Source organism: Pogoniulus pusillus, chromosome 23 (assembly GCF_015220805.1).
Source record: "Pogoniulus pusillus isolate bPogPus1 chromosome 23, bPogPus1.pri, whole genome shotgun sequence".
Lineage (NCBI taxonomy): Eukaryota > Metazoa > Chordata > Aves > Piciformes > Lybiidae > Pogoniulus > Pogoniulus pusillus.
The window spans coordinates 21,863,366-21,887,036 of NC_087286.1; the positions used below are offsets into that span (position 1 = coordinate 21,863,366).

Here is a 23,671-nt window from a genome sequence, read left to right on the forward strand (position 1 = left end):
GGACTAACATAAGATGTCTGATTCTTGGTGCTGCCTGTGGAAAGCTGCCGGCATGGGAAGCCTCTTACTAACGGCAGGCACCACATGTGTAGTGTCTCTGCACATTCCCACTACAGCTGCTCAGCACTTCAGCCTCTGGCCTCCAGGACATAGCTCACCTCACCCAGAAATCAATGTCTTTAAAACATCACACTAATTGTGCCTTCAAATTGCCCAGTACTTTTCAGTGACTTTAAATGGAGACTCTGGCAGCTGGCTGGGAGACTCCTACCCTGCAAACACCTGAAGGTAGGCAAGGGGACACCAGAGAGACTCAGCCTTTCTTTTCACAGAAATAAAGAGCTTGCCTCATTTCCACTGCCAGCCTGTCGTGTGCCGTCTTAGCAGCACCTGTGTTCCAAGGCAGTCCAGAGTTAGGCTATCTCTGCTTCTACCACTGGATTTGAGGGGCAATTTCACCATGCCACAATTAGATGGCACATGCCTGAGGGGTAGCAGAGGACACTGGGGTTGTTTAGTGTGGAAAACAGTAAGTTGAGGGGAGAGCATCTCACCCTCCATGATACCTGAAGGGAGCTGTAGCAAGGTGGGGGTCAGTCTCTTCTCTCTTCTCGCTGTGCTGCCATTCAGCCAGACTGGCACAGGCTGAGAGGTGGGCAAGGAGAAACTGAATGAAATTCAACAAGGACAAGTGCAGAGACTTGCACCTGGGAAAGAACAATCCTAAGGACCAGGATAGGTTGGGGACTGACCTGTTGGAAGGCAGTGAAGGGGAACAGGATTTGGGGGTCCTAGTTGATGGGAGCCTGAGGGAGCTGGGGCTGTGCTGCTGGGAGAGAAGAAGCCTGAGAGGTGACCTCCTCAATGGTTATCAATGTGTGCAGTGAGTGCCAGGAGGCTGGAGCCAGGCTCTGCTGGGTGATGCCTGATGCCAGCATAAGGGGCACTGGGTGGAAGCTGAGGCATAGGAAGCTTCACTTAAACATGAGGAGAATTTTTTTCCCTGTGAGGGTGACAAAGCACTGGAACAGGCTGCCCAGGGGGGTTGTGGAGTCCCCCTCTCTGGAGATACTAAAAACCTGCCTGGACACATTCCTGTGTAATCTGGTATAGGAGGTCCTGCTCTGGCAGAGAGGTTGGACTGGATGAGCTTTGGAGGTCCCTTCCAGCCCCTGACATTCTGTGATTCTATGAAGTAGCAGGAAATTGCCTCAAGTTGTGCCAGGGAAAGTTTACATTGGACACTAGGAAAAACTGAAAGGTCTGTTAAGCCCTTGAAGAGGCTGCCCAAGGAGGCGGTTGAGTCACCATCCCAGGAGGCATCTAGAAGATGTGTAGGTGTAGTGCTGAGGGACACGGTTTAGTGGTGGACTTGCCAAGGCTGGCTTAGTGGTTGGTCTTGGTGATCCTAGAGGCCTCTGAACCAAAACAACTCTGTGGTGCTGTGATTCTAAAATAAAGAGGATTTTAAATACAAAGTTTAAAGCCACCAAATCATGGTAACTTTCACATACAAAGTCAGAGAAAGACAACAAGAGGAGAAGTTTCTGTTTTGTAGTAACTGCAGAATTTCAGTGGCCCTCTGGGTTAAGAAATTGTACCACATTGTACCACATCGCCCCTGGAAAGGCTTTTCTGCTGTCCCTGCAGCCTGGCTGTAGATCTGTCACTCTGCTTTTCCTCAGAGAACAGTCTCTGCTTACTTTGCAGCTCTTTCTCTGGCTGCTACAGCTTGCATGTGAAAGCTTCCCCTTGGAGCACCAATCCTGCTTTACTCCATGTCCTCTCTGCCCCAGGGTCTGCATGGGACCCAGCACAGGCTACTGGACAAGGCAGGGAGGCAGAACAGGACACCCAGGGACATACAGAAAATGCACCAGGCTTGCTTTCCTGCATGCATAGCTAGCTGCACTCAAACACCACTTTACTGCTCTCTGAGGCTTTGCCTCCTTTTTTCCTGTGGGTGTTTCTGTAGGTTTTAACTTAAAAGTCACCATTAGTCACCAAGACTTGCTGCACTATCATTGCTTTACCAGAAATCCCAGATAAACCTCATTAACCTTTCTCTCATTTCCTTAAACAGACACAGACAAGACAGCTATCAGGAGCAGCTCCGAAACACTGGCTCCTGAGAACACTGCAACAAGTTAGTTTAGCAAAACAGACTTTGGTCTCTCCTTCATTTCTCTCTATCCCTAGACGGAGGTGCCTATGTGAACTTGCTTGCCATGTCACAGGCAAGGTGTTGCTGGCAGCCTGTCAAGTCAGGCTCTTCCCAAGCCACAGTCAGAACTTCGAAAGAGCAGGAAATAGACGCTCAGGTAGCACTGCATGGTCACTTACCAAGTTGCCTATGTAAAGCATGTGGTCAAACTCCTTCGTCATCTTGTAGTGCTCCAAGGCCATGAAGAGCGTGTTCAGCACAATGCAGAGGGTGATGGTGAGGTCAGTAAATGGGTCCATTACCACAAACTTGACAAATTTCTTGATTAAAAGCCAAAATGGGCAGCAGTCCCAAATGAGAAATTTAACAGCAAAGTGGTTCCAGCAGGGAGGACATTTCTGGTGTGATTCCTCAAGCTCTAAGTCACAAGCAGTAAAGTAATAGTCAAATCACACTGAGTTATAGGACAAGGGAACAGTTAACATGACTCATTACACAGAGAAGGCCCTGAGTTACCCCAAACCTGTCCTAACAGGTTGGCAAATTACATACCCTGGGGTTTACCAGATGACCTGCACTTAGCAAACAATGACCTGTTCTGGAAGGAGTAAGTTCTGAGAAGGGTCACAAGCCAAAAGGGAGAACAACACTAAGTATGGCAACCCAGTATTATAGATACAAAAGTTCAGAGTTTCACTCTGCTTTCCATTTTGGCAAGCTCAAATGGGCAAGAATGCACTTAACACAGACTGGAATAGATCTTTTTCATTCTCAGGTCACACTTTAGGAGTACTCTGAGTAATGCCTTTTACAGTGGTTAAGAGATGAAAGAGTTTATTTAGAACTGATTTAAGCGGTCGAGAGCCAGAGCACCACTGCTGATCAACAGGGTTTCTGTGCTTCATGTACAGTCCAAAGAGCCATTAAACACCTGATTTCCTCCAAAAGGCCAACATATAAAACCAAGGGAGTGCACAAGGCAGAATGAAAAATGTTACAAAAGCTCCAGCATGCTTCTTAAAGGTGCCTTTAAAATATTACCCGAAATAAAACTTCTCTATGTTCATTTCACTTGAGCACAAAAGGACTGAAACGGCTTCGGAAGTGTAATGTGTGTTAAATGGTGAAAGAGAAGGGCCAAAAAGGACATTTAATGGCTGGATCACAATGATTAGTGGAGTCGCTTATTGCTTGTCTTTTCTGGTTCCTTTATGGGCATGGAATGCTGTATAAGGGGTTTAGTCTATATAATTAGAACCTGCACTGATAACAGGAATACCTCAGCCGAGGCTGTTATTTCAATCAGGTCACAAACAGCCTCCTCTCACAAGCCAGGATGCATTCTCTGTCTATTTTGCTTTGTGGGACAAGAGAACTGTGGTATTAGGTGTCTTCTAGCAAGCTCGCAGAATATCAGATGGTGTCCTGCCTGCACAGCTTTGGCACAAACATCTACACTGCTCTGGGAAATGAAATTGTGCCCAAGAATTATCTATGTCTTCTGAGCCTCCAGACAGAAGGTTCACAGGCAGATGCCAAAAATGATGTGAGGTCCATTCCATGCAAAACCTTAATTTTGCATTTTGGGAACCCTGCCTCTGAAAGTAATAGAGTTTGGGGCAGTTACTGCCTAAAGGATCCAATTTTCTAAGTAAATCCAGAACACTTATACCTCTGCTCATACTCCTCACAACCACTTCTAACTGACTCTGCCTATACCACTGGTACTAATCTGGGGACCCTCGTGACTGACCCCCATTAGCTGAGTGGCTCTTTTCCCTGAGGCTCGACTTGGCATAAGCCCCTCCAAGTCCTGTCGTTGCCAGAGGGGGTAGTTTCGTCCCCCATCACCCTCAGCCAGGTGCTATTTGTCACTTAGTCAGCTTTTGTCCTCCTGGACCATCTGAGGGAGCTGCTTCTGCTTGTTGATCCAGCTGGAACCAAATGGATTGCACAGCCAAACCAAACTGATGGAACACAGGAAGGGAAGGGAAAGGCGTGACTGAACTCTTGGGGCATTCTTGTGGCACTAAGTTAGTTTACATCAGTTAAGGAGCCACATCCTCTCCCACCACAAGGTGATCTTCCCAGACCACAACAGAGAGAAGTGCTTTGGAAAAACATTTGTAGAAGTGAAATTCGACTCAACTGCTTTTCATTTTGCCTGTTTTTGAATGTGAGCCAATATTGTTGGGGTTTCTTTCAAAAAAGGGTCAGAAAAACACAGGTTTTGTCGAAGATATTTCACCTCTTGGTTTTAAATTAATAAAACCCCAGACAACCAACCCCCCTGAAAAACAATCAATCAAACAAAAGGAGCAATTAAAAAACCCAAACAAACAAACACGTGGGAAAAGAAAAGCCCAGGTCCATCCTTCTCTAGGAGGCTTTGCAGTGTTGGGAAAGCCAGGCAGGTGGTGGCTACCCAATAGCCAAGGCAAACTCAGGTAATTAAAGGGGAAGAGGTTTCTGGTCTGGCTGTTTGATGGAGTTTGGCAGAGCTCATATAGCTATTACCATAGTTAGAGCCTGTGATAGATTTTATTCTGGTTTGATGTTCCTCTTGTTCCTAACAAGTATTTAATTTCAAAGAGCAATCAAAGCCTGGGGGTTAGGAAACCTTTGATAGGGACTGAAAGAGCTTCCCTTCTGTATGAAGCACAAAACAGGCATCTTTGCAGCTATCCTTGGCTTGACGGTCTCTATTTCTGGGGTACAAAGTAGTAGAAAATACTATTACATAAATAAGAAGAAGCCCAGCTCAGGCCTTTTAGGCATTCTTAACGTATTACAAAGCAGCAAATCAACCACAAAGCTAACTGCTAGAAACCCCACCAAAAAACCCAAACCACACAAAACCTTTGCAGACTGCACTAAACACTGCCATACACTGACTTTACCTATTAAGGATACAACTCAATTTATTCAAACATATCTATATCTGCTCTGGCCACAATACTGCTGAATCTAACCATGGGGAACAGTAGGATGCTGAGGGAGAAGAAGAGCTTTCATGCTGGGCTGTTTCCGATGAGCTAGGTCCAGTCCCTTTCTGTAAGGCATCTCCCAGATAAGTCCTTCCACCTTGCCTTGCCTTTGTACTCAGCAGTAACACAAAGGCTAAGGCTGCAGGAGGATCCAAAATGTGTATTGCTCCACACCGCTCCTGACAGACGGTTTTCTATACTCTTAACTGCCACCTCCTGTCTTGTCTCAGTTTACGACAGAAGAGACAAGAGAACTGTAAAAAGGTCCTTCATGAAGCATTAGCCTAGAAATCTGATGTCTTGCTTTGAGTTGCTGTCTGGCTATCAGTAAATCTGTGAAAGGGAAATGCGTGCAGAAAGGCAGGGAAGGGAATTCCTCTTGTGCCTAATGAGAAGCCTAATGAGCAATTTTCAAGTTTGCTGAGAAATATCTGCGTAGAGAAATGGGTCCTCTGAGCATCCTTGCATTTCATAGTGGGATTCAAACATCCACCAAACTGCTGTGCCCTACTAGCTGCTCTGCAAGGAGGAAGATTTCCTTCCCCACAGCCTGGCAGGTTTGCAGGCAGCCAGTGGCTGCGTATCGCAGGCTTCGCATTGACGCAGCGAGGTGAGATATGAATGTAAGTACAATCACCCAGTCTGGCACTCCTCAACCCTGCATCTTGCTTACTCTTATGTACATCAGATGCCATGGGGGCACAAAATCTTGCCAGGTCCAGGTTTGATTTTACAGCCAGGACTTTTGGAAGTCCATAGCTAAGACGATGATTAAGTTGCCTTATTTTACAGCATTGCCTCTGCCGTAAGGGCTGCAACACCTATGCAGAATGCCTTCTTGCAAAACAAGAGTTTAGAATCTGGGCCTTGTGTGTAACTTTGCTCCTGCCAATCACCATGCACATGCCTTTCAGTCGAGGGACTAAAGATGTATCTTACCTTCCAGGGCACTGGTGATGATGCTGACAGCACTCACTGCCCGCTGCCTCTGAAAGGGTTCATCTGAGTGGTCTACTGATGGGCGGTGGGGCATTAAAAGCTGCTTCTTGCTTGCTTCATCCGAGGGAGAGGTCTGTTTAAATGAACACATTGCATCAGAAGAATAAAACCAAGGCAGGTGTGGGGCAGCATTTTCAAAATGGCCTAAGCAGTGCTCTTCCCACCTGAGAAGCCACTGACTTCCCAAGCAGACACACGGTGGCGAGGGACTGCTTTTGCACATGGCACTCGGAGCAGTGGTGGAAACTCTGCCTTGCCCTTTAGCCTCATGTAAAAAGGTGGAAATGCAGGTGAAAAGAAAGGGATGCCTCTGATGTGCGAGGAACAGACGTGTTGCTCTACCACGCTCTTTGCTTGGGAAAGAAGCCCTGCTTAATTACATTAATTATTCCATTATTTCTGCAATGTGTTAACTGTTTAATTATACTGCTGGAAGAGGAAAGGGGCGTGGGTAACAGCGCCACTACAGCCCTCTGATATTATGCTCAGCAAGCTGACTCCTCAACACATGTTTTTCCTTGTCCTGAAACAGTGCCAGATCTCAGGAACATATTGTCACTCTGGTGATCTTTGGTGTCATGGATTGAAGCTCCATAATTAGGGAAGAATCTCAGCTTCTTTTTTCCCTCAGGAAGAACAGAAAATAACCCAGAGTCTCTTGTTCTTGTGTGTTTCAAGGAAAAGCTTTTAAAAAACCCCAAAGAAATACTTACTAGGAAACAGAACTCCCAAACTGTCTATATCTAATGTTTCATTGTACATTACTTTGATGTTTTTTTTTTCCTGAAGTCAGCCAGGAACAAGCACGGCTGCAGTTCGCACTGTATGGAATACTTTACACTGTCACTTCACAGGAGCAGGATGCTAGGATTTTTACTATCATAAGATCCCACTTCATCCAGAGACAAACCCCATTGGCTTTACTCCTCCAGCTCTCCCATAAGTAGAAGCAAGGGCAGTGGCTGAGATAGAAGACTCTGGGAGAGCCAGGTTGAGCAGCATTCTCTGTTGCAGACCCCCTGATCAAAAGACTCCCCCTCCCAAAAAAAATGTTCTAATAGCCTCTGCCCTGCTCCTCCAGCTGTGAGGTCTGAGACACTATGTAAGCAAGAGAGATGCACTGTAGAGAGATGAGTCTCGATGGCTTTTGCTCTATAGCTAACCAAAGTGTGAAAGGAAAAGAACTCCCCACGAAGATGGAGACTGGTTTTGTACAGATGTCAAGAGGGCTGCTTTTACTTCTGCACAGCCAAATGAACTAAAGAAATCAATCCAGACCTTTGCATCACTTGGGTCTGAAATGGCCCTAACCACACCAAGCAGCACTCAGAGTGCCAGCCACGATGTGCCATGGGCAGCAGCTCCTTAGCTCTGCCCTCAGTGCCTGGGACATACAACCAGATGGACTCCGGATCCCTCCTCTTCTCCATTTCTCTACCCAAGCTGCACTTCAAGAAAGTCAGCTCCATGAGAATGGCAGGAAAGCAGGTGCTGAAGCTCTATGACCTGTCTTGCTGGAGTGTGACCTCTTCAGAGCAGGGGACATCCCTCTGTCAGATGGTAGCAAAGGACAAAGATGTTTGGACACTGGTTGACACTGAAAGCAGTAGCCAGGATATGGGTCCCAGGTCTCTCTGAAGTAGTGCAGTTAAAAATACCAATCAGCACAAGGCCCAAGGAGAGCAAGGAAACACTTAAAACATTAGCTGAGTCAGGAGAGCAGTGATGCTCCAAAACGTTTTTCTTTCTTTTCCTTCTCTCCTATGTTGAAATGATTGACTCATTGTCCATTGAGTTACTGACACAGACATCTTGAAAACAGAGGTGCAATCAGAACCTATTCAAAGAGACTCTTACTCGTGCACAACATAACAAGAACACACTCTATTCTTGGCTCAGGAGCCGGGGAAACCAGGAAGGGTATGTCAGATGCATGGCTGGCAGTCCCTAAGAACTCAGGGCTCCTGTTGGAGTCAAGGCAACAGCTTGAAGTGTAACGTTTCTGAAGGAGACAAATGTAAGGCTCCTTCCTTCCTTCAACTCTGCAGAGGTGAGGTGGACACAGGATCTGGCAGGCAATGTCAGTGTGAGGAATACTCCTTCTCTCCCGCAGGAGGACATAGTCTCTTTCCCAGCAGAGCAGGAAACCTGCCACATGTGCAGCTTGCCATTTACTACCAAGTATTTTTCCAGGAAAGAAAGTCTGCACCCAGGTGAATTGCTCATCAATACTGAAGTTGCTTAAGGAAGCTGATGAGCTTTTGTTCTTTGTAAAAAAATAGACAGGCAAAGGGTTTAACATAGTTAGAATTGTCTGTTTGAGAACAGAGACAGCCAATGGCCATGCGAGGAGCTGGCAGGCGTGGCACTCTGAGGTGGAGAGCAGTTCCAGGAACAGGACAAACAGCATAAAGCCTATTACCATTACACAGAGAGTATATCCAGGTCCAGTTCCTCATACTCCTATAGAAGTAAGCAAAACCAACAAGAGTCCCTGCAGGTATGCAAGGAGTCTTCTTAGGGTCCTGATGAGGAATTGCAGTGGAGTTAGGCACAGGCGTCTCCAGCATGATGAGACTATTTGTGTTGCTCCCTGATTGACTGACAATGCTTCTCCTTTGGATTAACTCAATAGTATATTTGTCCCTGTAGAATTTAGCAATTTACATGCAAATGAGGGGGATGAATAACACCACAGAATTATTTTCTTCTGAGTGCCTACAGTTCTGAGCTGTGTCAAAACTATTATGTGAGGATGGGCTTGGGCTTACACACAGAAGCATTTTCAAAGACCACATTTGGGAACTGGGACAGGTTTAATTTTCCTTGTACAGTAAAAATCTTTTCAAGCATAAAAAGGAGGTGGACAGGCCACACCATGAACAATGGACCCAGTAAGGCACTAACACAAATATTTAATGAGATTGGAGGTGACCATAAAAGCATACAGCATTAAAAAGAAGCCATTTAATTTTGCAGATGCTTGATTATTTAAAAGATGCACTGTAAATGGGAATAGCTTGCAATATTTGTGTCAAATCTGAATTATTTATGCTTGGGATGTGCTACAGCAAAGTTTGAAAGGAGCAGAAATTAGAGTGGCAGTGACAACTCTTTGCACAGGGCAGCAGCAGAGGACTTCTGCCAGTCGCCTTTGGACGACTTGTTTTGTTGACCTTTCTCCGGAGCATGGAAACTGCTAACACTTTCCCTTTTCATCAGTCCTGTGGCAAAGCAAGGAGGAAAAAACAAACCAACAAACCAAACCAAACCAACAAATTTTACCTTGGGGCAGTTTTAGGGTCAAGAAGAGAACAATAAATGACTGTGGTCAGCAACAGACTGTGCTACACTTAGAGGAAACAAAAGCCAAAGCAGTTTGTTGGTTTGTTACTGTGTTAAGGTTTGGTTGGTTGTGTTGTGGGGGCTTCGTGGGGATTTTGTTTGTTTTGTTACCAAAAAAACCCAAACAAACCAAGAGAAGCCTCTAAATTCTTAGTTTGCCATCTCAATAAGCAGTGTGGTCCTTCTTAAGGGCTCACTCCCCACTGGCTTTTACTCCTGTCATGGTAGAAATACTCAGTATTTCTAGTTTCCTAAGAGTTAAAAACACATGCACAGCCAACAGGGAAGTCAAGCAAGGTTGTATGTGCAAGACAGAGACTCTGGGTAGCTCTGACCCTGGCCTTGTTGCCCATCCATAAACTATATCACGAGTAGCCTCACTTCTCTTGGGCTGATGGGAAGTTTTGGTGAGCAGATGACCCAGGGAAAGCAAAGCAGTGGGAACTAACAGCTAACAGCCAGCCGTACACTTGTGACCAGCCACCTTTTCAGTCTGGTGTCCATTTCTTTGCCACCTGTAACCTCCAAAAGAACTGGCAAGCCAAGCTGGACTAAAACCCTCCTGGTCTTCCTGCAGGGTTACAGAAAGAACTGGCTTTACGAGGCAAGAGTGGATGCTGTCTTAGGTGTTTCCGAGCTCTCAGAAAATACTTGACCATCACCTGTTACGCTTTACTCATCCTCACTGCATTCCTTGGACAAATTGAGCTTCAGGTGACAGCTCATCAACTTAATCCAACTCTGCTCAAACAGACCAATAGCTGGTGAAGGGAGATGTTACTCTAACCTCCTAACTAAGAAATACCGAGACACAACAGAGTAATGCATAGCTGCAAAGTACTACAGGATCTCACTGGAACTTCAGGCTGTACATCATGTATGCACTTTCTCTAGCAGTGGTGAAAGCCTCAAATCCTATCCCAGCAATCAGCAGCAGCATAAAAAAGTATCATTTTCCAAACCTTTTCCTCTCAAGTCGAGTCTTTAAGCATAATTACCAGGTCCTGCTTGTGTCATATTTGCACAGTGGTAAGCTTGATGAAATCAGCAGCTGCACTACTTGAAGAAAGCTGGGAGAACAGGAGCAGTCCTCATTCAGCCCTCTGCAGGATATACCAAAGATTTCCAGGGGAGCAACTAGGATTTACCATGGGTTTCCTGGGACAAGATCCCTGAACCCCCTGGTCTTGAACAGCTTTTGCTCTTCACATCCAGGCAAAAAATGTTTGATCCGAAGCCACCTTTGTGGAGGGTGCCTGTAGATCACACTTTTATATGACACCACTTTGCTCTTCATATGACCTCAGCAAGCTTTCTGGCTTGAACACTGCAGTATAACCCTCTGTGCTGGCAGGGCAAGCCTGTTGACCAGTCAGAATACCCCCAGATGAGAAGCCTAAACACCATCCATTGACAGTGTCTGAAATCTCTCCTGTTTCACCAGCTGTGCTTAGGGCACAGGGAGAGGACATGGCAAGTGCAAGCACACTTGGCTTCTCACGGAAGCACACTCACAACCACCTGTATCAAGCAGCCAGGGCCATCTGAAGAGCATTTGAAACTGGCTTTTTTAGGCTAACATGCTCTTCTGCTGCCAAGTGTCAGGAGACCTCTCATCTGAGTCACCAGCCTGAATAGTGTGATAATCTGCTGAAGCCACCTCTCATGGGAGAGGGCACAAGCTGCACAGATGTCTTCATGTCAGCTCAGCTGCCACCCACAGCCATTCCTGTGGGCAAAGAGCCCTTGGCTGGAGAGAGGGCAGCAGTTGCAATGACAGAGAAGCACAAATATTGTTCATTCTGGTCCAGCTACTTTGCCTGGGGTAAAAACTTCAGGCCAAAACTGACCAGTCTAAAATGCTCAGAAGTGGCTATCAACTTCTTATGCTTTCCCTGGGAAAGTTGGAAAGCATTTGCTACAACTACAATCTGCTTGAGGGCTGCAGTTGAAAATGCAGACTCAGAGATGGTCAGATCTTGTTTCATGTATTTCCTTTTCCTTTCAGATCAGAAATGCTTGTCCAAGCTTTCCCCAAACCAGAATCCAGTGGTCTCCTTGCTTAGTAGCAATCACCTGACACTGATGAGCATCACAGAGGAACCTAAACAAGCCTCTCCTCAAAACCACATGCTGCAAAATGGGTTCTACCAGTTCCACCAACTCAGACATTGTCTTTACATGAGTGAAGCCACATTTATGCCTCAGAAAGCTCTAAATCAGAGCTATATTGCAGTGATCACAGAACCATGGAATGTCAGCAGCTGCAAGGGACCTCCAAAGTTCATCCAGTCCAATCCCCCTGTCAGAGCAGGATCTCCTACACCAGACCACACAGGAACACGTCCAGGTGGGTTTTGACTATCTCCAGAGAAGGAGACTTCACAACTCCCCTGGGCAACCTGTTCCAGGGCTCTGTCACCCTCACAAGGAAAAAAACCCTCCTCATGTTTAAGTGAAATTTCCAATGCCTCAGCTTCCACCCACTGCCCCTTGTCCTGTCCCTGGGCATCACCCAGCAGAGCCTGGCTCCAGCCTCCTGGCACTCACTGCAGACATTTGTAAACACTGATGAGGCCACCTCGCTGTGTCCCCTCCAAGTCAAGGAGCCCCAGCTCCCTCAGGCTCTCCTTGTAAGAGAGGTGTCCCATTGCCTTCAGCAGCTTTGTGGCTCTGTGCCGGACTCTCAAGCAGCTCTATGTCCCTCTTGAACTGAGGGGCCCAGAACTGGACACGGTGATGTCTTTTCAGAGATTTGTCCTTCATTTCTTGTCCAGGGAACCCCAGAGGGTTCTTTGTCTCTGCGAGCTTACGTTCATTCAAACTGAACAGCAGCAAGGTTAGGTGGAGTTAATGAGGTAGCTTTAACTTCACTCTCTAACAGTTTTCTTTGGCCTTCCCCAGACATATAAAAAGACTCTAAAAAAGAAGCCAGAGCTGCTAGAAAGAACAAAGTCAACTTCAAACTGTAAAAGAAAAAAGGCAAAAGCCCTTGAGCACAGAGCCCAGACAAGTGTGGCTTTGCCTGCAGGCACACCCAGGCACTGCATTCTCTGTTTCCCGTTGCCCACCGAGGCTGCAGGTTCGTGCTCGGCGCTCACGGGTCCCGTAGCAAACGCATCCGTACGGCAGTGGGCTCCCTGCCGAGCAGCCCTTAGCCGGCTACATGAGATACCAGACCCGCTCCTCAGGAGACACAGCATCCTTCGACCGCACCACCGAAGGAGCTTCTGCTACTCCCGAGGCTAGCTGCTATTTCCTAGAGGACCAGGAACTGCCAAGGGAGCTCCCTGCCCCGGCCATGCAGTTTTCAACATCTACATCTTCAAAGCCCTGTTTAAAAAAGGCAGGAGGTTGGCAAATGAAAAGAAAAGCCAGCAGAGCCCAAAGCCTCTCTGTCACCTCAAGGCGCAGTCCTGCAAAATGCCACTGTGGCCTGGGAGAGGCTGAGTGCTTGGTTAGGCATTTCCTGGCAGCTGGGAGAGCCTCAGCAGCCTGCAGAGCTGCCCTGCTCACAGAGCAGAGGCACATCCACTGCCCAGCTACCGAGGCCTTGGTGCTTTGGTTCAGGTCACTCTTTCAAGCAGATGCAAACTCTCACGGCTGCTTTAACGCACAGCTCGTTTCGTGCCAGAGAGAGGCGAAGAGCACTTCGCTATCTACAAACAGTGCTGCTGCTGCCCAGCTGTCTAGAGACTTCTCTCAGGACTGCTGAGAGCGAAAACAGGAGTACCAAAGTCCTAAACGAACAAAGGTGTGAACATCTGAGAAAGCAGCAACAGCCTCAAAACTGTCAACCAAAGAGCTAATTCTCACACCAGCTAACTTCCCCCCACAGCACAGCCCCTCCTCTCGCGTAGTGTGAGGGTGTTTGCAGGACTACAGGGGACGCCTGCATAGGTGAAGAGAAAAATTCGACTCAAAGCTTCAAAAAGAAGCTGCCTGGCTCTAAAGCAAAAAAAAGCTACTTCTCCATTCACGGACAATCTGACAGCTCAGCTGGGACCCTTCTCGCCCACCTTTCCTCAGGAAATGCCTTGCCCCGTACACGCTAGAGTCACATTTGCTTACTTCCCCACCAACGCAACCCAGCTCTGGCACCTTGGTACTCCGAGTGGGCTCCATCTCACCTGGCCTGAGACACATGCAGTACAGAGCTTCTCACCTTGGGCTGCCCGTGTAGTTAAACAGAAAGAGGCAGTGTCAGGAAGGGACATTATTCTGACCGATCGTTGGTCTCAGTATGAAACAACACTGAGCCTGCACTGATCTTAGTGGCTTGATCTCCACTGCCTGAAAGACTGTTGAGAACGACGAGATCCAGTGTGGATTATCTACATCAAATGAGGTAAACTGCCACCTTATCAAGCTGGTCACTTGTCCAAACTGCCCTGTCTGTGTAGCAGCTGCTTCCAAAACACCATCTCATGTCTTTTCAAGTAAATCTGCTCTTGGGCCCTAGTGGCACCAGGCAAGAGTTTTATTTAGTCTTACTAAACATTTTGCAGCAGTGGTGCTTTGCAACAAAGATCCTGGCATTCTGCAAGAGCCTTCAAATCTCTCCATCATCTACTCATCTTTCCTGGCTGCTTTCTGAAGTGGATGCTAAACCCTTCTGGGAACTACCTTTGAGCTATAAGAACAGCATTCCACAAGTAGCTATACAGAAGACAAGAGGTCAGATGCAAGCAGATAGAAACCAGTGGGAGAAAATGGAGACTTAAGATGGTCAGACTCACACAAAACACCATTTTCTAGCCACTGGACAATGTCAGATATTCAAATGTCACAAGAACCAACTGCAAAAATGTCCCTGCAGGAAAGGAACATTCATATCAAACCTAAGACATAAGTATTTGTAGTCTCACCAGAAGCCCCAGACCTCTCTTAGGCAGCACTAGGCACAACGTGCTGTGTGAGCCCATTCTCTCCCACCCTGCCTAGGTGGGTCTGGGCTTCTCACTGGGCACTGCAGGTGGCGTGAATCAATTACAGCAAACTCCAACAACGGTTAGAAGGAAACAAGAGTGTGAATCACAGACAAAAGTTGTAAGGTACTCACCAGATCGCCTGGCCCAGGCTTTTCCAAAATAACTGGGGGGAGCAGTAACCCTGCAGGAGAAGTAGGGTCTGGGTTGAGTGCCCCGATGCCTCCTCCTATCAGGGAAACCACACCATTGCAATCCACTGAGCTGTTCCTTTTGCCCGTCTGGGTGTAGTTGGGAGTAGCAGGGTGAGAACTATGGCTCACTTGACTTTGCATGCTTGGACGCCTCCCAGATCTTGGAATTAAGAGAGAGCCTCGGTGGCTTTCATTTTCCCCAGCAGTGCTGATCTCATCATCGGCAAAGTCTGTTTCGGAGACAGTGTCTCTACCACGGAGTCGGAAACTGAATACGCTTCCGTGGCTGGTTCTGCGCTTCACCAAGTGTGCACTGGGACCATAACTAATGCCAAGGAGAGTCTAGAAACCCCCAGAAAGGAAAAAGGGGAAAGAGAAACAACATTTTGCAACATGTTTTCAGGAGCGAGGAAGGTCTGGGGAGAGCAGTAAGTTCCATTTTACAACAAGTGCTTCAGAGAAAGGATCAATCACAGGGATTCAACCTTCACCAAGTTAAGAGGTTGAACAGTCACTCCTAGCCATGGGGTATTTGTCTAACACTAGGCACTTAAAGATGTACCAAAATAGGAAGGGTGAAGGCGGCAATCACCCAGTAGCATACTTCCTTTGCTTCTACTCCTTCCTGGGTCTGATAAGTATCAAAGGACCTGGGAAGGCAGTATAAGGAGTGGAAGGCAGGAGCAGGCAAGGGCATCCAGCTCCAGTTTACTGCATTATCACGCATCTTCTAGGGAAGGAACGTTGTGGTGGGAGAAGAAGAGATAAAGAAATAGAACAGGAAATGAACTGCAGGGAAAATGAGAAGAAGGGGGAAGAAGAAGAAGAAGCAGCAGAAGAATACGACGGAAGAAGGTGATAAAGGAAAACAAAAACAAAAAACAAGAGCAAGAAGAGGGAAATGGTTTATTAGTTTGTACAATGATTATCCCAATGCACGTGGCTGCTTTAAGTGGTAGGTAACCTCAGCACACAACGGTCTTCCTCACACTCCAATATCGACCCTGGCCTCAGCTAGTGAAAGTGCAACTTTGATCAAGCATCAGCAAGACACAGACAAAGACTAAACACACCTAAACCCTGGCTCAGGAAAAATAACATTCAGAAAAACCCTAAAGAATTCAGGTCTGTTCCTTTCTCTTGTATCTGAAGAGGAAGTTATGGAGTAAGAGCATTTAGGTAGGGCATACTTTTGATTTCATAGTTTGAACAGAATTTTCAGCTGCTTCAGAACTTTGTTGTGAGCCAAGTATTTATGAAGAGAGGTCAGACCTCCACAGTATCCACAAACCAGACAAGCCCGATTTAATTTCAACACTGTGGCTAACATCAAAGAGTTAAGCAATGATGCTATTTTGTGACACTGGTACAAGGCAAAGTACAAACCCCAAGCCCTTTCTAACTAAAAACAGCCTGTTTGGATTGTGACCAAATCTTAACTGGTCAAAATTCCATGCCTGGGTTTCCATGGCACAGTCATTGAGTCTGATTTCTGATGGCAACACACTTTCAGCTGCTCAGATTTCATCTGAATGATGACTCAGCCCTACTCCCTCCAACCATGCCAGACACAGCCTTGCAAAGAAGATTTACTATAAGCTTTGAAATGTGTCTCCCGTGTTCCTCATGCATATGACATCCAGGGGCGAAAAGTGAAAACAAGAAATACTCATCTCAGAAACAAACTGGCACCGCCGCCCTCCGCTCCGTGGCCGCTCTGGTACGTGGTGTCTTGAAACACGTCCAGAATGGATGAAGAGCAACCTCAGCTAAGAGCAACTCTAGCTTTAACAAAGGGGTATAACGCGACCCACTCCACCAGTAAGACAACAACAGAACCTCTTGGCTGAAAAAAAGCCATTCATTTGCACAAGTCCAGCTCGGTGTGGATTTTGTGAGCTGGGGAGTCATTAATTGGGCGCATTCATTTACATCACTTCCAAGTCTTCTATGAGCTTCTCATGGCTGCCAAGTGCCCCTAAATTCACTGACAGCCAAACACAAAAAGACTTAGCCCATTACGTGGCTATTCAAAACCACAAAACACATGGATTTAAACTTTGCCCTCGGCTGGCAAAGGCAAATGACCTGGAGCTATTTGTGATCACTTGATACATACAGCATGTGCAGATTCATATTCATGCATGTCAGTAACACTTACATAAAACCCTGTTTAACAACAGCCTCGATCTATTTTTCCTTGCAGTACAAAGTGGAACCAAGTGCCACATAGTTTTGACTCGAAGGCAACTAGCAAATGAGTACAAAAATGTTAATAATGGCTTTGCATAGCATTTAAAAAACCCTCAGAGACAAATTTCCTCCTTTTCTCCTCCTCTCTTCTCTTTTTTTGGGTTTGGCAAGTTTCTCCCAAGAATTTTGGGTCTCTAGCAAGGATAAGACAGATCTAATCAGATGAATGAAATTAAAGTAAAAAAATAAACCAGCTGTGGGTAATCTTGATGAGAAATAACAATAATAATAACTGCAACCAAACAGATTGGTAAGGATGTTTAATGGGCATTTGAAAGATTCACTTTAAAAGGAAAGTGGTCATACATTCCTGTCCCCTCTTCTAACAGACTGCTTGAAGGTCAGCTGGCAACTCTCAGCTTCGACTGCCTATCTAGAGCCTTGATCAGCCAGCAAAGTGCAGTGTGGAATAAGTGACATTAAAGAACATGGCTTACCATTCTCCTCTGACCCTCATCGTAGTCACACTTGGGATTCCTTTGGTCTTCGCCATACTCTTCTGCCCCCAAAGATTTCTTTTTCTTTCGCTTATTTCTTCTTTCCTTGGCATTTTTGGATGCCAAAGGTGACATTTCCAATGAACTAAGTGACATTGAATCAATGCCTTTAGCAGCTAGTGCCTAAAACAAAAGATGGTAGAAAGTACAAAATGTATTATCTAAGGACCTCAGTGAGAACTAATAATTACTCTACTCAGTAGCTATTTTCCACTTTAAATATTAAGGCTGCATAGGCGATAAATAACAAATTACAAGTGGTCACTAATCACAAAACTCTCTCACACGGCTAGAAACACTTTTGGCCATAGGAAAACAAACAAGAAACACTTAGCCATAGGAAAACAAACAAGCAAGACAGGTTCCTGTCACAAGTGCACCCATGCAGGTCTGCCACCCAGGTGCTGTGATGAAGCATTAGGAATGGCTCCACAAAAGGGTGATTTGCACAGAGCTCCAACGCAAGATCCTTGGGTGTTTCACCAAAGGAATACTCTGTGAGGACATGCTTGCAAGGGCACAACCTCTGGAGTGACACTTCGGGTGGCAGTCAGAGAAATCTCAAGTTGAGGAACCTCATTAAGCCCCTCACGGACTAGAATCAGGATGGTTGGACAGGAGGGCAGCCCAGCTGGATGCTGGGATTTTTCCTTCCCTAACACAGAGGCTGCCAGGAACAGCAGGCAGCTGAGCTGGCACACTTTTAGCCCAAGCAGCAGAGCAGGCAGCTATGATCAGAGACGCAAGAAGAAAACTGTGGCGTAACTGGAGATAAGGTGGACTTTGCTTTGCTGCGTGCTGCAGTGCTGTGCTGGCTATCTGGTGGGACTGCTGCAGGAGGTGACTGATAACAGACCAACTGCTGGGAACCCAGCAGAAGCCCCGTGCGGCAGTCCGAGCGCACACAGCCACGGGCGTGGAAGGAAATGAGCAGCCAGGAGGAAGAATCGATAGGTGCAGGGGGGAAGCCACAGCCCACGCCAGCTCACCGGGTCCCCACCCCTGGTGTGGGCGGGAGGAGCTAAGTGGGCTCAGAGCACAGAGCCCCAGGTCAGACTCGGAGGTGCTGATGCCTCAGTGGCAGCCAGAGCAGAGCCTTGGAGATAAGCGCATTTGCAGGGCCCCCAGCTAAAATGCATAAAAGAGTGAACTACGAGGGAAAGGGGGGGGAAAGCCTTTCCAGGTTCCCAAGGAGAGCAGAAAGGGATGAATCCTCTGTGCTCTTGTCTGTGAACCACTAGAATCAGGCAATCAGCTCTCCACAGCAAAATACTCCCTTCCTCCCACAGGCATCAGTCCAAGGAAAGTGAAGGCACTTAACAGCCATGTAAAGAATCAATCGTGTATTTCAAGGAGTAGCAGTAGCTCTATCAAGCTGAGAGCACAACAAAACTTCATTCCTGTGGGAAATATCTTTCTTGAGCACGCTGCTTAAGCAGTGGAGGAGGGCTCAGACACCAGTCTAGCTGTTCTTCCCCCCAGCCCCCGAGCCGATTGATTTAACTGCCACGCTGAAGTGCTTGCTCTTCGTAAAGACTCAGCAAGGTTTTGGTGTTAACATCAGGTTCAGGAACGTGTTGACCAGTTGTGCAAACTGACTGAGAGTGGCCAAGCAGGACCAGCAGTTACAATGTTGGTCCCTTTATACTGTACAGTGTAAAAGCTGGGCTGAAGAGTTTGGGTTCTCCTTGCCGGTTGCCGCCGTGCTTCATCGTGGCAGGAGGTGCTGTCAGCTGTGCTCCTATGCATGCTGTACTCTTACTGCAAGATAGGCTCATTTCCAGTTCTTTAGCCTTCTCTTACTTATTGCCAGAGCTGAATTGCTTCTGCCTTGCTTACCTTTCTCAGATATGGAGAAAGGATTTTGACTAAATTGTTTCTCAGAGCGTGGAGGATGTCCCCACATCCTGCTTATCTACCCTTTCTTGTTAGGTTCCTGTGGCTGGACCCACTGTGATAATGCTCAGGGGCAGGGAAGGACCAGAAACCACAGAATCACAGAATGTCAGGGGCTGGAAGGGACCTCCAAAGCTCATCCAATCCAACCCCCTGCCAGAGCAGGAGCACCTACACCAGATCACACAGGAACACATCCAGGCAGGTTTGGAATATCTCCAGAGAGAGACTCCACAGTCCCCCTGGGCAGCTCTGTCCCAGGGCTCTGTCACCCTCACAGGGAAAAAAAATCCTCCTCATGTTTACATGAAACTTCCTATGCCTCAGCTCCCACCCAGTGCCCCTTGTGCTGTCCCTGGGCATCACCCAGCAGAGTCTGGCTCCAGCCTCTGGCACTCACCGCACACACTGATAACCACTGCTGAGGTCACCTCTCAGGCTCCCCCTGTCCCAGCAGCACAGCCCCAGCTCCCTCAGGCTCTCCTTGTAACACAACTGTTCCACTGCCTTCAGCAGCTTTAGCAGCTTTGTGGCTCTGCGCTGGACTCTCTCAAGCACTTCTGTATCCCTCTTGAACTCAGGGGCCCAGAACTGGACACAATACTTCAGATGTGACCTTAGCAGGGCAGAGTAGAGGAGCAGGAGAACCTCCCTCAACCTACTAACCACAGCCCTTCTAACACACCCCAGAATGGCATTGCCCCTCCTGGCCACCAGAGCACATTGCTGGTTCATGCTCAGTCTCCCATCAACTAGGACCCCCAAACCCTTTTCCCCTTCACTGTCTTCCAGTCTGTCCTGGTCCCTGGGGTTCTTCTTTCCCAGGTGCAAGTCTCTGCACTTGTCCTTATTGAGTTTCATTTTCTCCCTGCCCACCTCTCAGCCTGTCCCAGTCTGGCTGAATGGCAGCACAGCCTTCTGCGGTGGCAGCCACTCCACGGCCCTCATCAGCCCAAACCCGGGACAGGACTCTTTTTGGCGCCCAACGTGGCGGGGGCGTGTCCCGGGTTTGGGCTGATCCCTCCCCCGGGAAGAAATTCACAACACAAACCCCCCTACTTTTTTGAAAGTCAGGGAAAGATGAAATTGTATTTTCTTATAATATAAGTATAACAATGTAAAGAGAAATAATAACTAGAGAAGGAAGGAAGGGAAAAAAAAAGAAAACAATACAATAACCTTAAGGGAGATGGGGAGGGGGTCAAGCGGCCGCGAAGCAGCAGAAGCAGCAGTAGCCAAAACAGCAGCCGGGGAAGATAGGCGAAGCTGCAGCAGCAGAAGCCAGCGGGAGAAGGGGGAGAACAAACTGTGCTTCTAGACATTAAGTTCTTGATGCTCCAATGAAATTATATTAATTTATCTATTGTTGCCATTTATGTGGCCTATCCCTGGAATGTTCATCTCTCCCCTATGTCTGAGCTAGAGGATCAGCTCAAACGGCCACACCTGGACAGGCTGGATGGGTGGGCAGAGGCCAATGGGATGAGATTGAACAAGGCCAAGTGCAGGGTTCTGCACTTTGGCCACAACAACCCCAAGCAGCACTACAGGCTGGGGCCAGAGTGGCTGAGAGCAGCCAGGAGGAAAGGGACCCGGGGCTACTGATAGATAGTAGGCTAAAGATGAGCCAGCAGTGTGCCCAGGTGGCCAAGAGAGCCAATGGCATCCTGGCCTGCATCAGGAGCAGTGTGGCCAGTAGGACAAGGGAGGTTATTCTGCCCCTGTACTCAGCACTGGTCAGGCCACACCTTGAGTACTGTGTCCAGTTCTGGGCCCCTCAATTCAAGAGAGATGCTGAGGTGCTGGAGCATGTCCAGAGAAGGGCAACAAAGCTGGTGAAGGGCCTGGAACACAAACCCTATGAGGAGAGGCTGAGGGAGTTGGGGTTGTTTAGCCTGGAGAAGAGGAGGCTCAGGGGTGATCTTATTACTGTCTACAACTACCTGAAGGGGCATTGTAGCCAGGTGGGGGGTGGCCTCTTCTCCCAGGCAACCAGCGATAGAACAAGGGGACACAGTCTCAGGTTGTGCCAGGGTAGGTATAGGCTGGATGTTAGGAGGAAGTTGCTGGCAGAGAGAGTGATTGGCATTGGAATGGGCTGCCCAGGGAGGTGGTGGAGTCACCGTCCCTGGAGGTGTTCAAGAAAAGACTGGATGAGGCACTTAGTGCCATGGTCTAGTTGACTGGATAGGGCTGGGTGCTAGGTTGGACTGGATGATCTTGGAGGTATCTTCCAACCTGGTTGATTCTATGATCTTGGAGGTCTCTTCCAACCTGGCTGATTCTGCGATTCTATGATTATTGGGCAGTTGGATATTCATGGCAGTTTGAATAGGACAGCAAGGAAATGAACACGAACTAAGGTGCTGAAGAAGGTTCACCTGGGGCTGTGGCTGAGCTACCAAAAGAGCTGGTTCATGCTCAAATGCAGATGTAGTTATATCATCATTAAAATGTCTTATGTGATAACCAATATAAATTCTCTACTGGCACACATGGTACGGCTAAAGCAGCACAACCCTGGAGACGTAAACTCTACATGGCCCCAATCCTAACTGGGAGAGACAGGAAATTTCTCTTGGAAAGAACTGTAATAATTCTGTCCAAGACATTAAACATTAAGCTGCTTTCAAGCAAATCTTACTTTGGTTATCACATACATGTAGAACAAAGAGAATGTGAATCTCAAGGTACCATCTGTTCATTACCCAAGGGTAATCATCTCACATAGTCCACTGACCTCCTGTTCTTTCTTTAACATCTCCATGGCTTCCCGAAATTTCCGTTCCTTCTCCTCTGTTTCAGCAATAGTGGCTTGGTTCTGCTCTTCATATGCCATGGCCACAACAGCCAGAATCAGGTTGATCAGATAAAATGAGCCCAGAAAGATGACCAGCATAAAAAAAAGCATGTAGATCTTCCCAGCAGATCTGAGAGTCTGTAAGCAGGAAAGCAAAACCACTTCACATTTGCTGGAAATGTTTTTTTTCAAAGAAAAGGGAAAAAAATCTGTATTTTCTACAAAACAGGTTCACAATAGAATCAAGTTTGGCCCGTGTGAATGACCCTGGCAGAATCCTTCTATTGACAAACAATCACCATATTCGAGGAAATGATCTTCTCACCAAGACATTTTTACACCTTAGGCAAAACTGAGCTATTTTACAGCAAGATTAATTCCTAGAAGAATGTTTTCTCTCTTTACCAATTATCTCCACTGCTTTTCTTTTAGAATAGACACTACTACAATCTGTTGCAGTAAAAGCTTCCCCCAAATAGCTCTGTCTATTTTTGTCCAGTGCATAGAACCTTCCCAAGTGGGATTCATGTTGTGTCCCTTCAGTTGTTTGCAGTCTGAATCCTTTACAGTCAGCAGGGAGGAAAAGACACTTCTAGGGTGCAACTCATCTGAATATTAATTTGACATCTGTCTCAGGATAAGAACCACCAAATCTTGGCTGTCATTGACTGTGTTGCCTGACTCTTCACCGGACTTGCAGACACAGATGGAGTCTAGGTAAGAGCCTAAGCTTCCATTAAATGCATCACATGGTCAATGACTTGATGCTAGTAACAGAAACCACTGTGTGATATGATGGAGTAGTAAAAGGAAGCGATGTTCAGCCTCATTTCCCATGACAGTTTCATTCTTTCAGAGGTGAACATGCAGCACCATGCCAGGTGAGTGAACACCATGTAAAGAATCTTCCATTTTGTTGTTCTACATTTTCCTGAAAAGAAGCTGCAGAAGTGGCTGCTTGTGAAGCATAAACCCTCAGTACCTTCAAAGATGTCTACCTCGGTACCCTCAGGGTAGTATCTGTCCATGCTAACACCCTTGATTTCTGTATGAGCACGTTCAAGTTCTGGCAACTTTGAGATGCTGAAGTGAATGCTCAGTGGCTTCATGGACAGAATATACCATACAACATCAAACTATCATATGTAATTCTTCAGAGCTTAGATACCTTTCAAGCAATGTCTGATAAATGGGGCATGCACCAGCAGACCACTCTGCACACCTGCCTGTGCCTCTGCCGGGTAGGTGCCTGTGACGAAAAGCTTGCAGCAGACAGAATGTACCAGGCACTCTTGCCATTTTCTGAATGGTGTGTGCCACACCAGTCACCAAAAAAATCATTATGGGGTGATGTGGAGATCTTAAGTAGTGAACTTCATTCAGATGTAGGTGAATTACCCATTAGAAATGCCTGTCTCTCAGTATTAGTTTCCCCCCTCTAAAGAACACTCAACATAACATCTTCTGCTATCATGGCTCCTAAGAAATTAGTTGTAACAGCTGATGGTCCTCTCCCAGAACACACACAAACACAGGCTACCTAATAACCAGCAAGGCTTCCTTGTCTCTGCTTGTCAGATCCATAACTGCAACAAGACAATGTGCTTA

The 23,671-nt window shown here is 47.0% G+C and overlaps 1 protein-coding gene across 2 annotated transcripts in view; it reads right to left on the reverse strand.

The window, feature by feature from the left end:
* The window catches only part of SCN5A (sodium voltage-gated channel alpha subunit 5), a 184,023-nt gene that overhangs the window by 106,431 nt on the left and 53,921 nt on the right, over positions 1-23,671 (reverse strand). For both annotated transcript variants that reach the window (XM_064162881.1, XM_064162879.1), the window contains exons 9-13: positions 22,004-22,201; positions 17,308-17,490; positions 14,558-14,959; positions 6,091-6,223; positions 2,344-2,582 (exon numbers count right to left, since the gene is read on the reverse strand). In XM_064162881.1, the coding sequence (XP_064018951.1) occupies positions 2,344-2,582; positions 6,091-6,223; positions 14,558-14,959; positions 17,308-17,490; positions 22,004-22,201 (1,155 nt within the window). The remainder of the gene's footprint in view (positions 1-2,343; positions 2,583-6,090; positions 6,224-14,557; positions 14,960-17,307; positions 17,491-22,003; positions 22,202-23,671) is intronic.